General features: G+C 42.3%; 1 protein-coding gene across 1 annotated transcript in view; it reads left to right on the top strand.

Annotated features, from left to right (window-relative positions):
• Positions 1-14,459, top strand: part of Sptlc2 (serine palmitoyltransferase long chain base subunit 2) — an 80,395-nt gene that overhangs the window by 52,604 nt on the left and 13,332 nt on the right. Inside the window, exons 7-9 of the mRNA XM_028876029.2 lie at positions 92-197; positions 1,295-1,514; positions 6,441-6,567. Of these exons, the coding sequence (XP_028731862.1) occupies positions 92-197; positions 1,295-1,514; positions 6,441-6,567 (453 nt within the window). The remainder of the gene's footprint in view (positions 1-91; positions 198-1,294; positions 1,515-6,440; positions 6,568-14,459) is intronic.

The raw sequence follows: 14,459 nt of genomic DNA, 5'->3' as shown, positions 1-14,459 counted from the left end.
GACGCTTCTGAATAAGAAATGTATATTCACGTTTTTCTAATTCTGTTAGGAAAAAGATACTTTGGGACTGAATTCTCTCTTTGTGCCATAGATATGCAAAGCTTGGAGAAGCTTTTGAAAGATGCCATTGTTTATGGGCAGCCTCGGACAAGAAGGCCCTGGAAGAAAATCCTCATCCTTGTGGAAGGCATATATAGGTACTCATTCTCTGTGCTTGACTATGGCCTAGGCCTGTAGTTATGTAAGCTTTCAGCTGAAGGGCTTGGTAGACTAGTCCGCTCTGGGAACTAAGGAGACCTGAGGCCAAAGATCTTTAAGTCTGTATAGTACACAGCTTCCAGATCCTTCTATAGAGGTTATTTTTCTACTGTTTATGAAAAGCTTACACATAAAAGATTCTAATTTATCAAAAACAAATGTTAAAGCTAAATGTGGGGGTACATACCTGTAATTCCAGCACTCATGAGGCTGAGACGGTGAACCACCTATTGAGGCCCACCCAGGCCAGGTTACATGGCAAGACCCGAGCACAGTGGTTGCTCTCTTGTCTAGCAGACATGAGGCCCGCAAAAAACAAACATCAAAATAAATAAAAATAAGTTACTTTTTGTTACTATTTTTTTTAAAGGTATGTTCTCATGTAGCCTACACTGACCTTAAGTTCCTGATTCTGCCTCTGCCTCTGTCTGTTGGGTGCTGGGATTTACAGGCATATGCCCCCATGCCAGGCTATATTTTATTTTTAAGATGTTTTTCTTTTGTTAATTTGGATAGCCTATCTTAGATTTCTGCTGCTGTGATAAAGACCATGACCAAAAGCAACTTGGATATATAAGGCATATTCTAGGCCACAGTCCACTGAAGGAATCCTGGGCAGGAAGTCAAGGCATGTATAATGAATACAAAGTCTAATATTGCTTGTAATTGCAAGCTTTAGAAAACTCTAGTGGGCTGGTGATGTGGCTCCGTGGTGGAGTGTTTTCTTAGCATCTGCAAGGCTCCGACTTTAATCCCTAGCTCCACAAAAGCAAACAGAAATAATCTACTGTAACTTTAATTCTTTTGTTGTGAAATAAACCAATTATAATGTGGCACTTACTTCTGAGAAGTCAACCTCCTGTTTCTTGCCAAGTCCATATACCACGTAACTTAGTTAAAAACCAGAGGTGGACTTTTCAGACTTATTTTGAAAAGTAATAACCTCAAAACATTAAAAATAAAGCGACCAGTTGCTAATTTTGAAAGTTAAAAAGTCTCAGTGTGTGTGTGTTTTTTTTTAACCCTGTTTTGCCAGCATGGAAGGATCTATTGTCCGCCTTCCTGAAGTGATTGCTCTCAAGAAGAAGTACAAGGCATACTTGTATCTGGATGAGGCACACAGCATTGGGGCGCTTGGCCCTTCAGGGCGAGGTGTGGTAGACTACTTTGGCCTGGATCCCGAGGATGTAGATGTTATGATGGGAACATTCACAAAGAGCTTCGGTGCTTCTGGAGGATACATTGGAGGCAAGAAGGTAAAACAGGCCTTTAGAGTGGCCAATTAGAGATTGGGAAAGGCTGTGGACTTGGGAACTGTCTGGTAGGTGGGGTCCTGAACTGGGATGTGGGGATCCTGGGTGTGCTTGTGGCTCATGTTCTGCTGCTGGTGGACTTGCTACTTCAGATGCCCGGGAGGAACTCTGATGTCTCTAGCTGAGCTGAAGCCTGGTTCTGTTCATTGTTTGTTGTTCGCTCATTTGAGCTTCTTTCTGAACTACATTCTGGTCTGAGCTATAGAACACTCTTTTGTAAAAGAGCACACAGTGGTGCTTCCTGTTTGCCACAGTCTTCTGTTGGGTTTGAGTTGTGCTCACACTTTCCAGGGTTGTCACAGGAGCCAATGGGAATGGTAGATCAGAGTGCACAAACAAGAAGAGGTTTTGTTAGTTCTAATACACTGCAAAGCATCTTTTTCAACTTTAAAATTACATATGACCTCTAAGGCAGTTAAGAATCCATGCAAAATCGTGGCCACTGTCTGCATTTGAATGTGTTTTTCCTTTGTGAGACCTTAGGGAAGGCGTTTTTAACTTTTTAGTTTCCTTATCAGTAAAAGTAAATATGGGGGGGCTTGTAATGTGGTAATGGTTTAAAAATGATGTGTGCCTATGATACAACACAGGTGCATTTTGCAGACATGTTAACTAAAGTGGATCACAAAAGGTCATATTATATGATGGCTTTCTTCTCTTTTTTTGGGTGTGTTTGCTTGTTTTATCTAGAACAGGTATGGAAGCAGAATGTAGATTAGTTGCTGGGGCTTAAGGAGATGGGGAAATGGAAAGTAACTGTTATGGATATGACGTTTCCTTGTAGGGTGATGAAGATGTTCTAAAATTAGGTAATGGTAAGGGTTACACCACCCTGACTAAGCCAAAATCCATTGAATTGTACCCTTTACAAAGGTGACTATGGTAGAATGTGGCTTGTATTTCCATAAAACTATGACTTAAAAAGAATTTGGGCCTGGCGTGTGTTCAGACCTCAATTTGATTCTCAGACAGAAAAGAAAAACTTGTTGTAATATTAAGAAATGTATGCCAAGCACCACACTCATAAATGCTCTGAATTTCCTCTTAAAACTAAGCAGTTGGAGCCTTAAAGAATAGTCCTTCTCAGTGTATGCATTGTGGCTATTGTCATTAACTAGTGCTTGCCCTACCCTAAAGGGAGAGCCCAGGGCTACCACCAGGCCTGGCAAGAGAGGGAACCGTATTTGCCTCTGCTGCCAACAGACACATGTGCAGCATTAACCTGCAACAGTAACAAAAGCAAGGACATTTTTATTAATCTTTAAAAACATAACATAAAATTGTAGTTAGAGGAACCTGAAGTTTTGTAACAGAACTCGAACAACCCACAGAAGTAGCAGTAGGAAAAGAGATTTAGTTTCATTAGTTTTCTGTGGTTTCTGATGGTTCTCTAGACTCATCTGAGAGAAGCTAAATATTTTTGTAAGGACCAGGAAGCTGCTAGGGGTTGGTTCCCTGACAGCAGCGCAGCATGGACCAGGGATCTGAGGGTCCCTGTGCCACCCCGGGCCGTAAGGGAGTGCTTTGGAAGGGATGGGGTGCTGATACTGACACGAGCCAGCAGGCAGGAAGCAAGAACAGCAGCTAGTTCCCCTCTTGATGATTTCCCTGGGTTTCACTCAGTTCAAAGAATTCCATCAGACCTTCTTGTCAGGAGTACCTACCTGCATCCAACATTTCCAGGGGGAAACGGAATTTTGTAGTACAGTTTTCTCCAGTGGATTATGGGGTGCATACATTCTGGCCACAGTCACTTGTGTACTTTGCATTCGCCAGAGTTGGGCAATCAGGCAGCCAGATGAAGCCCTGGAAATTCTGATGAGTGGGATGGACCCAGCAGTTATGGACCAGTTCTACATGAAAGATGTTATTGAAAAGGAAGCACGCATGAGAGGAATCTGTGACCTGATACCAGGTTCTGTCCTTCCTTAATATCACATTGTTCAATACTTACGGGTATTTGGTGGATAGAATGAATTAGACTTAGATCACCCAGAAGCAGAATTTTCTCAAGTTAGCCTTGAAACAAACTTCAGTTAGACTTTGTAGGATGACCTGATCAGACGTTGTGGAAGTCTTAAGTCAGGAAAATGTTTGTGTGTGTTTGGTTTGGGTTTTTCAATGTGGTGGTTTCTCTGTGCAGCCCTGGCTGTCCTGGAACTCACTCTGTAGCCCAGGCTGGGCTCGAACTCAAAGATCCGCCTGCCTCTGCCTCCCGAGTACTGGGATCAAAAGCTGCTCGCTGCCCAGCGTCAGTGCTCTCCTCTGTGTTTAGGTGTCGTGCCACGCTTGCCATGAGTTAAGTGTGTGTACAAAAGCCATCCACTGTACGAAACGTCGCATAACACTTGTGAACACTTCAGTTCGTGCTGTGCATGGTGTATCTCTGCAGGCAGCAATGTTCTAACAAAACACACGGCTTCTCTCACTAGGCATGGCCTCAGGCTAACCAATTCTTCTAGTCAATTCTTCTAGAGTTGTCCATCCAGTTACCTCTGCGTTGTCTGTCTTTTCCTGGGAAGACTTGAACAGATGTGATGACAGAAGAGAGACATTCTTCTGATAATTATCTTTAGAAAGACGCATTTTCAGTTGCTTCTGATTAGGCTGATAGATTTCATTATTAATTTTTACCTTTTTGTTAATGAGACAAAGTCTACTTTGGAAGTTAATTGGCTTTTTTAAGTAATATATATTGCTATGAATTAAAGGATAATAAATCATATAGGGTGTTATTTCAGAATTGATGTAACATATTTGTGCTTTGAGGTGCAATTTTGAGAGTTTTAGAAGAACAACCTATTTCACAGTTGTACTTTGTATCTCTTTGTTTGTTTTTGGTACATAGGCTACTGCTTACCCGCTTCTCTTAAGACATAGTCTCACTTTATAGCCCAGACCAGCCTTAGATTTGCAATCCTCCTGCCTCATCGCCCAGACATTACGATTATAGGCATGTCCTATCACACCCAGTAGTACACCAGATGCTTGTGCATATTTTATTTTTAAAGATTTAATCCGGGCGGTGGTGGTGCATGACTTGATTCTCAGCACTCAGGAGGCAGAAGCAGGCCAATCTCTGAATTTGAAGCCAACCTGTTCTACAGATTGAGTTCCAGGATAGTCAGGGCTATACAGAGAAACTCCATCAAAACAAAAAACAAAACAAAACAAAAAAACCAGACGGCAGAGGTACACGCCTTCAATCCCAGCACTCGGGAGGCAAAGCCAGGAGGATCTCTGTGTGTTTGAGGCCAGCCTGCTCTACAGAGTGAGTTCCAGAATAGGCACCAAAACTACACAGAGGAAGGCTGTCTCAAAAAAACCAACCAAACAAAAAAAGTTAAAATGAGGATCTGGAGAGTTGGCTTAGCTGCTAAGAGTACTTGTTGTTCTAGGAGAGATTCTGGGTTCAGCTCCCAGCACCCACATATTGATTTCCAGCAGTTCCAGAGTGGGTAGGCATCACACACACACACACTTGGTGCACATATACGTGTGCAGGCACAAAACTGATACATAAAATACGTCTTAAAAAATTAAAGATTTATGGGCTGGAGAGATGGCTCAGAGGTTAAGAGCACTGACTGCTCTTCCAGAGGTCCTGAGTTCAATTCCCAGCAACCACATGGTGGCTCACAACCATCTGTAATGAGATCGGGTGCCCTCTTCTGGCCTGCTGTCATATATGCTGTATACATAATAAAAAAAATAAAATCTTTAAAAAAAAATAAAAAAATTAAAGATTTAAATGCTATTAAGATACAGAAAGCGATCAAAACTGATATAAAATCAGTTAAGTTTTTTTTTTTGTTGTTGTTTTTGTTTGTTTGTTTTGTTTTAAATCATCCTGAGGAGGAATATTGAGAGAGGTGGAATACTACAGATTGACCTCAGGGACCTCATACCTGCCGAATGTTGGCTCCACCACTGAGTGATGCACTCCCAGGCCAGGCAAATTGTTATTTAGGAGTATAAGGATGGACTGTGTATGTATAGAGTGAGACACAAATGACACTTAAAGGAAATCCTTCTATCAGGAAGAGCAATTCATCTTTGTATACTAATCTATAACACTAAAGGATAGGTTCTTCAAATACAGAGTAATCCTTTAAAAATGAATTTGAAAACCAAAACAAAGTCCAAGATATGGTGATATTTTAATTGTACTAAAATGTGATTTTTATTATTAATGTATGTTAATAATATAAATATTTATAATAATATAAATTTATTTATAATATAAATATTAATGTATGTTAATAAATAAAGTTGCCTGGGGGTCAGAACTAATAGCAAGCCATAGCAGAAGCTGGGCGGTGGTGGTGGTGCATGCCTTTAATCCCAGCTCTTGGAAGGCAGAGCTAAGCGGATCTCTGTGTGTTCAAGGATACAGCCAGCATGGAGACACACGCCTTTAATTTCAATACCAACCATAGAAGACCTGGAGGTCTGTACAGACAGGCAGTGACAAGGAGGTCATGTGGTTGGATTTACAACCAATGAGAAGGCAGAATAGAAAGTCTATAAAAAAGACAAACAGATAGGAAGTAGCTCTATTGCTGAGAAGGACAGAAGCGACAGTGAAGGGTAAGGTTTTTAGCTCTATTGCTTTGACCTCTTGGGCTTTCATCTTTTTGCATTGGCTCTGTGTTTCTTATTTAATAAAACGGTTACATCTACACCAAGACTGCTGTTTTTGGCTCCTTGTTGGCCAGCTGTGAGCTTTGATGGTGTTGGTTGACCTTGAGTCTCTGCTTAGCACCCTGTTCCAGCCTTTTGAATGGAAGAGTCCAGTAGCCTAGAAGGAAGACACTTGAATAACCATGCTCAGTAACTGCCTCTGAATATCTGCCTCTGCTTCTGCAGGCGCTGATAGACTATCTTCGCACACATTCTCACAGTGCTGTGTACGCCACGTCGATGTCACCACCTGTGGTGGAGCAGATCATCACCTCCATGAAGTGCATCATGGGACAGGATGGCACCAGCCTTGGTAGGTCTTTTTTGGACAGCATTTCCTTGATGTAGTAAAAACTTAGCAGCCAATTGTGCTCTTTTGGTTGAGGTTTTTCCTTAGTAAGGAGTCCAATGGGCCACTGTGAGGCTTTGGTTTCCATAGCCACTTTCCAGTGACTATGATGCACACACCTTGAGCCACATACTAGCTCCCTCCTATGGAATTTTGTTTGTTTGTTTGTTTGTTTGTTTGTTTTGAGACAAGGTTTCTCTTTGTAGCCCTGGCTGTCTTGGAGCTCTAAGTAGACCAAGCTGGACTTGCACTCACAGCCTCTGCCTCCCAAGTGCTGGGACTAAAGGTGTGTGCCACTACCACTACGTCTGATTTACACATGATGAGACTTACCTTGCTGTTCTACTGTGCTTTTTTAATTTAGGACATTTGCCTTCGAGGTGTTTCTTAATCACATCTTTTTATGTGGAAATGTAATTGACTACATAGTGATGTGTGTATCATCAATACATTGTTTCCAGAGTAAATGTCCTTGATTTAAAACCTTTTTAAAGTTTATAATTTAATGAACAATAAATAATGAAGGTCATCTTAAATCTATTTTTGTTATTGGTGGGAATGTGCATTCAAAAGAGATGCAGTTACTTAAACATATCTGAAATGAACAACAAAAGCTGTTGCCTTGTTTATTAATTTGTATCACCAGAGGGCAGTGTTGACTAGTTACTACAAAAGGAGGGTAATTTGTATTTAAAGGTCTTTTCAGGGATGGGACATTGTGACACAGATCTGTAACCCTGGCACTTGGGAGGTGGAGACAAGAAGGTTAATTTTCCAAGGTCATCCTCAGCTGTGTCTCTTGAGGCCTAGCTCATAAACAAAAACAAAGAAAATAACAGCCGTTTTCTACCAGCAGTATGGCAGGAACCTAACTGAACTTGCTCTCTTGCTACTTCTGAGGCGGTGTGGCTCTGGCAGATTTCACATGCTCAGCCGTGGGCTCTCCACTCGGTAATACATGGTGCTATAGAAGGGCTGCAGCCTGCATTGGAGACAGTTAAGACTTTCCGGAAGCCAAAACCAACTCTACACTTGTTCCCCTCTGTTAGTCATCCTGTTATCTCTATGGAGAGACTTGGAAATGGTGTTGTCAGCTTCAGTTTGATGAATTTGCCTGTTCAAGAAGAAAGGTTATTAATTTTGCTCTGCAGTGTCTGGGACCAGCTTAGAAGATTCCAGTGCTAGGAGGACCGAGCTGGTTGGGAACTGGGGTCATCTGTCAGCTTCTTCACTGACTGTTGGAAGGCTTGCCATACTTGCTGTGGTAACCTGAAAATTTTAAGTGATTTAGCTGAATCAAAACCTACTGTTGTTAGCCTTTCTTGCACATCATGAAAGTTGTCAGCTGGGCATTAGTCTGAGGAGGACACTATGGCAAGCATATGAGTCATATTTCAGCCCTTCCTCAGGAGAGAGTTGGCACCTGTGTGCTTAAGTTGTTTAAATGTGTTTATCTCTATTATTATTACACTGCTCAGCATGCCTTGTGGCATGTAGAATTGCGCATGAAGATGCAGGGGCGGGCGCCTTGGTGCAAAGGCAGCCTTTACATTCCAAGGAAATAACACACTAAGGCCTCTTGACCCTAGTGCTTGCACAAGTGGGAAGAGTGTGCATTGTACAGTGCCATTCAAAATCCATCAAGTATTCTCAGTTTTGTATGGCATACAGCAGGTAGACAGTTATGTGGGCATTTAATAGTATTTAAATAATTGCAGGGTAGGGAAGTTTGGGATGAATCAAGGACACTGTATACTTTTTACTATTTTCTTTTTTTGTTTTTGTTTTTTGAGACAGAATTTCTCTGTGTAGTTAGGTGCCTATCCTGGATCTTGCTCTGTAGACCAGGCTGGCCTTGAACTCACAGAGATCCTGCCTGGCTCTGCTTCCCAAGTTCTGGAATTAAAGGCGTGCGCCACCACCGCTCGGCAATTTTTCCTGTTTTCAATAATGTTATGTAGGTTCTGCTGCCTGAAATTTTACATTCTATTATACTTGTAGGAATGGACCAGATTCTAAGAATGAGGACTGTCTGTATGATTTGTGTTTTTAAATGTTACATAAATGAGTCATGTTGAGTGTGAGGTTCCCATTCACTTATTTTCATTTTTCCAGTGTTAGAGCAGAGCAGCCCTCTTGTTCACTCTGCTGATGGATGTTAGGTTATTAGCAGCAATTCTGAGGTGGTATTAGAACTGCAGAGTGATCTTTGCTTGTTTCCACTGTGTGTTTGTAAGGTTAGCCTGGATGGATACCTTGCAGTGAGGTTGGCAGACATCTTTAGAGACTTCTAAATTCTTTTTTTTTTTTTTAAAGATTTATTTATTTATTATGTATACAGAAGAGGGTGCCAGATCTCATTGCAGATGGTTGTGAGCCACCATGTGGGTGCTGGGAATTGAACTCGGGACCTCTGGAAGAGCAGTCGGTGCTCTTAACCTCTGAGCCATCTCTCCAGCCCAAGACTTCTAAATTCTTTCCCCAGCCAAGCATACTAGCAAATGGCCAGTGATCCCAGGACTTGGAAGGCTAAGTAAGGCAGGAGGTTTGCTGCCAGTTCAAGGCCAGCCTGAGTTACAGAATAAAGCTGTTTCAAAAACAAAACAGTGAAAAAAAAGTTATTTCCCCAGGACTTCAGTATTCTCTCCCACTACTGCTACTGTATTTAATAAAGAAGCAAGAGTCTGCCGTAAGTGTATAAGCAGATTCTGACATTTATGTTTTTAAGCTTATGAAGATGACTGGGCAAAAGAGGGATTAGAAACAGTAATATCAAACCTGGTGGTGGTGGCGCACCTTTAATCCCAGCACTCAGGAGGCAGAGGCAGGCAGATCTCTGTGAGTTCAAGGCCAGCCTGGTCTATAGGGGGAGTTCTAGGACAGCCAAGCCTGTTGCATAGAGAAACCCTGTCTTGAAAAACCAAAAAGAAAGAAAGAGTAATATCATGCAAATTGGTGGTGATTCACGGAGGAAATGTTCTAGAAAGATGAAGGGTTTTCCCAGACTCTACCGAGGGATGATGGGACAAGACAGAGAAAGGCTTAACATTATGGCGCTTACAACCAGAAAAGCCAGATTCAGAACAAAACTCAGTACTGCTTCCTGAGAGTGAGAATGCAGGGGCTGGGGAAGAGTCTTTTTTTGTTTAATAATATTCTGTACTATTAAAGTTGCATGTTACTATGTGAATATTACTTTCTTAGTAGAGCTTTGAAAGAATTCATTCAGCATAATAAGTCCTGCTTAAAACGAGGATCAGAGTGCTGCTCAGGAAAGCTGCAGCTGGCCAGGGAGGATGCCTTATAATTGCCGTCATTTTTTGTGAATGGAAACTGCTGCCAGTGGCCCTCTTCCAATGGCGGTGTCGAGTTAGAACAGACTGGTGGGTAGAGAAAGTGAGACCTAGAAGTTCTGAAAAGTCCACCAGACATTTGGACAGCTAGCTTGTCTGTCATACATCACTGACCATATTCTGTGGTAGATTTTAGCTCCACGATCTTTTTATGAATCAAAATAAAAGATCCAGAAAAATCAACTAAGACATTAAATGTTTTTTCTGGAACTTCACTTGGATGTAAAATAATTCATTGCTTTCTGTATAGTACATTGCTTGTGGAATTGGATGCTACCAGTATGACCGAATAATAGATAAAGTAAACTGCATACACACATTCAGCAGGTAGCCTCTACAATGGTTGCAGTAAAAAGCATTACTGTTTGCACTTAGTTTCTAAAGACCCTAGGTAAATTCCTTACTGATGTAGAAGAGCCAGGTAGGTTGGAGTCTAATCAAAATTAGGCTTGGCCTGTTTGAATTAATCAAGTAGAAGACTTGCTAATGCAGTGTTAAATGATCCAGGGAACTTTAGGAGTTCTGATTTAGGAGTAGACACTACCCTGTCTTTGAGAAGCATCAGTATGATCCTATAGAGAGCTGCATGCTACTTAGTTAGGACTAGCAGCTTTTGACCTGGCCCCAGCACTGCCTTCCAAGTCCTGGAGTGTCTGCCTTCGCTTTTCCTGTAGTGTTGTGTTTTAATGGAGTGTTGGGAGTAGAGTAGAAGGAGCAGAGTGCAGGAATTATAAAAAGCAGAAAAGGCAGCATACATTTTCTGGTGCAGTTTCGTCCTTGCCCAGAACATTGGAGCAGTTCTTCCAGTGCCGAGTTCTGGGCCTGTGACGTAATGCCTAGAGCACTGCTGTCCAGAAACGTTTGTCAGTGTTTATCAGGTTCCTGCCTCCTCCTTGGAGTTGAACAGATGTGTTCCCTGCCTTTGAAAACTGCCCTGCAGCATGGCAGGATAAGATTCCTGGAGGAACTAGTCTCAGAGTCAGAAACATTCTCCTTTGTTTACCTTACTCTTTTCTTAATTCCCTCCGTCCCCTCTCTAAACAACCTCCTTCCACACCACATCCCCCACGAAACCATAAGTTTCCTGCAACTCAGTGAAAGTTACTTGAAGCAAACTCAGATCTAACATGCTTAATCAAACCTCAGTGAATTTTTTCCTTGTGGAGCCTCTTGCAAATTACCATAGATGAAAGAAAAAATTCCTTTTATAAATTAGTTGCTTCATTGTCTAACACAAAAGGCCTTTTAACCAATGGCTTAAGCTTTTTAAAATCAGTAAGCATTAAGAGCACTTTACAGGTGGGGAAATTTGAGCTCACATGGGGGGCAAGTTCTTTCTGTATCTTGTTTCCAAGTAGGATGTGGCTTTCCTCAGTCCATCTGCTTCTACTTCTGATGACAGTCAGTGCTTGATTAAAACAGGCTGTTTTATGGCCTATTTCTAATTTGCTCATTTTGTTCAGCTAATTTTCCACAAAACACCTGAATTTCCTAGTGAATGGTAGCCTGACAAGTGACAGCCGCTGGATCCTGTGGCTGCCTGTCTCCTCCCGGGGACTGAGCAAGCCCTTCCCCCATTGTGCTGAGAAGCTGCTCGGACGCCGAGGAGCTTTTGCGGGGATGTGGTCTGTGAGCGCTGCTTTCTTCCACCCATCTCTTCAAAATCCGAATGCAGATCCAAGTTTTTTACAGTAAGAACCTTCCTTTTGTGTCTTATTACAGTCAGTTTGAAGCTGGCTAGTAAGATGCCCACAAGCATCAGGCTGGAAGCTAAACTTTGAACAGATGTATACTTGGCCATTAAATGGAACATTGTTCTTAGTAGAAAAACCTAAGAAAGGCGCTTCGGTTCCCCTGGGGTGGGAACGGAGCCCTGAACCTGAAGCCCCTCGTGTGAAGATGTGGTTGCCTGCTGTGGTGAGGCTAAGCTCTTAACATTCTCAAGGATTAAAGTAGATAGATTTCCTTGGTGCTGTTTTAATTTTTTTGGTGGCTTTATTTTATAGTCAGATTTACTTTGAAGATTTTCCTCTATAATTTTTATGTCTATTTGAGCTGAGACATTACTCTTTCTTCTCACCATTCTGGGTTTGTGGCCTTTGTGACTGTGTTGAAGAACATATCTAACTTTGCACACCACAGCAGGATTGCCATTGCTTCTTTCCCCTGAATTGTTTCTGAGGGTTTTGTCTGGGAGGGCTGGTCACAGCAGTCCTTCACCTTTGAGTCTGTTGCTGCACAGCTACTTAAGAAGAAGTGTATGCCAGTGACAAGCTGGAGATGCCAGTTATCTCCTGACTGTCCCCACAGAGATGGAGAATGTGCCAAAGGGTTGGTCCAGTGCTTCCTGTGGCCTTGCTAGTTCTCCAAATGTTTGAATTGTATGTTCCTGTCATCTGCGTTCACGGTGTAATGCAATGTTAAAGAAGAAAGCCTATCTATGATGCTTTTACTTTAAAGTTTTCAGTTTAGGGCCTTGCACATAGTAAGCCAGCCCTCTGTCTCTGAGCTCCACTTCCTCCTCCATAATGCTGCTTTAATACAGTAAAGCAGTTCTATTCAAGAGGGACTGTGGAGGTACCAAGAAGTTTTACCCCACGTAAGAGCGATTAATTGAGTTTAGTTCTGACTCCAACCAGGAAATACAGGGATTGGTTGTCAAGGAGCAGGATGCAGGTCAATGAAGAGGAAATATCAGGGTAAGGGTGCTCCTTACCTTCAGAGTCTTTGCTGAAGGCAGACTGGGCAATAGGATACCATGTTCAGGGGATTTTCTCTAATATGATTTACAGGATTGTCTCTCAATCAATCTGGACTCCTCAAAGACAGGGGAATCTAGTATGTGATTTGGTCAGAAAAGTCTTAGAAGAGGTGGACGTCAGTGCAAGGAGAGAGTCTTCATCAGTGTTGGAAGGCCCTCACAAAAGTAAACTATGAGAACTTCCATCAGAAGCATTCTTGACATGGTAGTGTCTGACCTTGTTCATATGCAGAAAAGCTAAAAACCAGTACAAAAGCATCCCAGGTACCTTCAGTGTGAGCCTGACTTTAGCACCGTTGCTGTGAGGTTTGTTAAAAATGAGGATTCTAAGCCAGGTGCACGCCTGTAATCGCAGGAGGATTGGAAATTCAAGTCTGGCCTGGGCTAGGTGGGGCCCTGTCTTCCCCACACCCCACAAAAAGAATTCTGCCATGTTCTCCTCAAACCAATGATAATTGTCACCAGGCTCCTAGCATTTTAAAGAACACCTCAGTCAGAAAGCTAACTAACATTTAAAAGACTTAATGTATGTGTTTTTTATTTAGCTTTTAAAGCTTGTTTACATCAGAGAGAACCAAAACTAAATCTACTGACAAGAAAAAGACATTGGAAGGCAAGAAGTGAGATGTTTGGTGATAAAGCTAAGCTACCAGTTGTCCCCATTTTTGGAGACCTAACTGCTTAGGGCCCCTGACCCCTGACATACTGACATCAGGGGTGGGGAGTTAGAAATCAGGTAGGGGAAGGAGAATTGAAGCTCTAGGCCCAAGTTCAGGATTGGAGATGTTGCTTGGAATTTATTTTTTTTTGTTTCCCCTCTCCATTTTGACTACTCAGTATTTTTGTAGCTTGTTAATTCAAAATCCCATAGTCTTTAGTAAATAACATACAAATAGCCTTGGCCAATAAATGTGTTCCTTAGTGTTCATTATTTATCAGTTTGTAAACTAACTTACTGCCCAGTTGTCTGACTCTGAAACTACCAGCTTAAAACCAAACAGGCCTTATCCAGTGATTGCCCTTCTTTGTTACTCTCTAGGTCTGGAGGTGGATGCCTGACCACACTGTGCACAGTAGAATTCCTCCTCATTCCTTTGGTTCTGTCTAAAGTATTTGTGTTATCTACGTTCCAGCTCCATCAGAGGATAGAAGAGTCTTTAGACAAATTAGGAAGGACTGTCTGCCCTGGACTAGGGAAGTAACTGAGTAGTAGAATGCTTGCCTAACATGCTAAAGATTCCGGGTCCAAGGGAGAGGTGAATGGAGGAGACGGGGGACTCAATCCCGAATGAGTTGGCACCCTTTAAAATTTGGTTCTTTATTTTTTCAAAGGCTCTTGGCCTCTTTTCTGACTTTTGTTCAGGGCCCTGTGTTACGGACTGTATTAGCCACATTCTGCTAAACTTCTGATTATATTGAATCAAGGGCGCTAAGCCCTGGCCCCTGCTGTTTGTTGTACATCCTGTGGCAGTCCTCAGGAAATCCTGGTTTTTGGCATTGAAACGAGTGAAAGGATTAAGCCACTACCAGGGAGGGGGTGATAAACTCTGCTTGTGCGAGGAATTTACTGGCCTGTGTTAGCTCAAGCTGCTCTCGTTCTTATTTGGAGCTAGAAAGCCAAGGGGCTGCTTTGGAATGGGCTCTGAGGGCATGGAAAGGCAGGTCTGGCTGCTTTGATGTCCTTCAGTCTGGCAGTGGCCCTAGCTGGGCACTTTGATGCTTAGTCGCCAGTCTAGCAAAAT

This window comes from Peromyscus leucopus, chromosome 14 (genome assembly GCF_004664715.2).
Source record: "Peromyscus leucopus breed LL Stock chromosome 14, UCI_PerLeu_2.1, whole genome shotgun sequence".
NCBI lineage: Eukaryota > Metazoa > Chordata > Mammalia > Rodentia > Cricetidae > Peromyscus > Peromyscus leucopus.
Note: the sequence above shows the minus strand (reverse complement) of the source record. Positions and strands in the feature narration are given on the sequence as shown.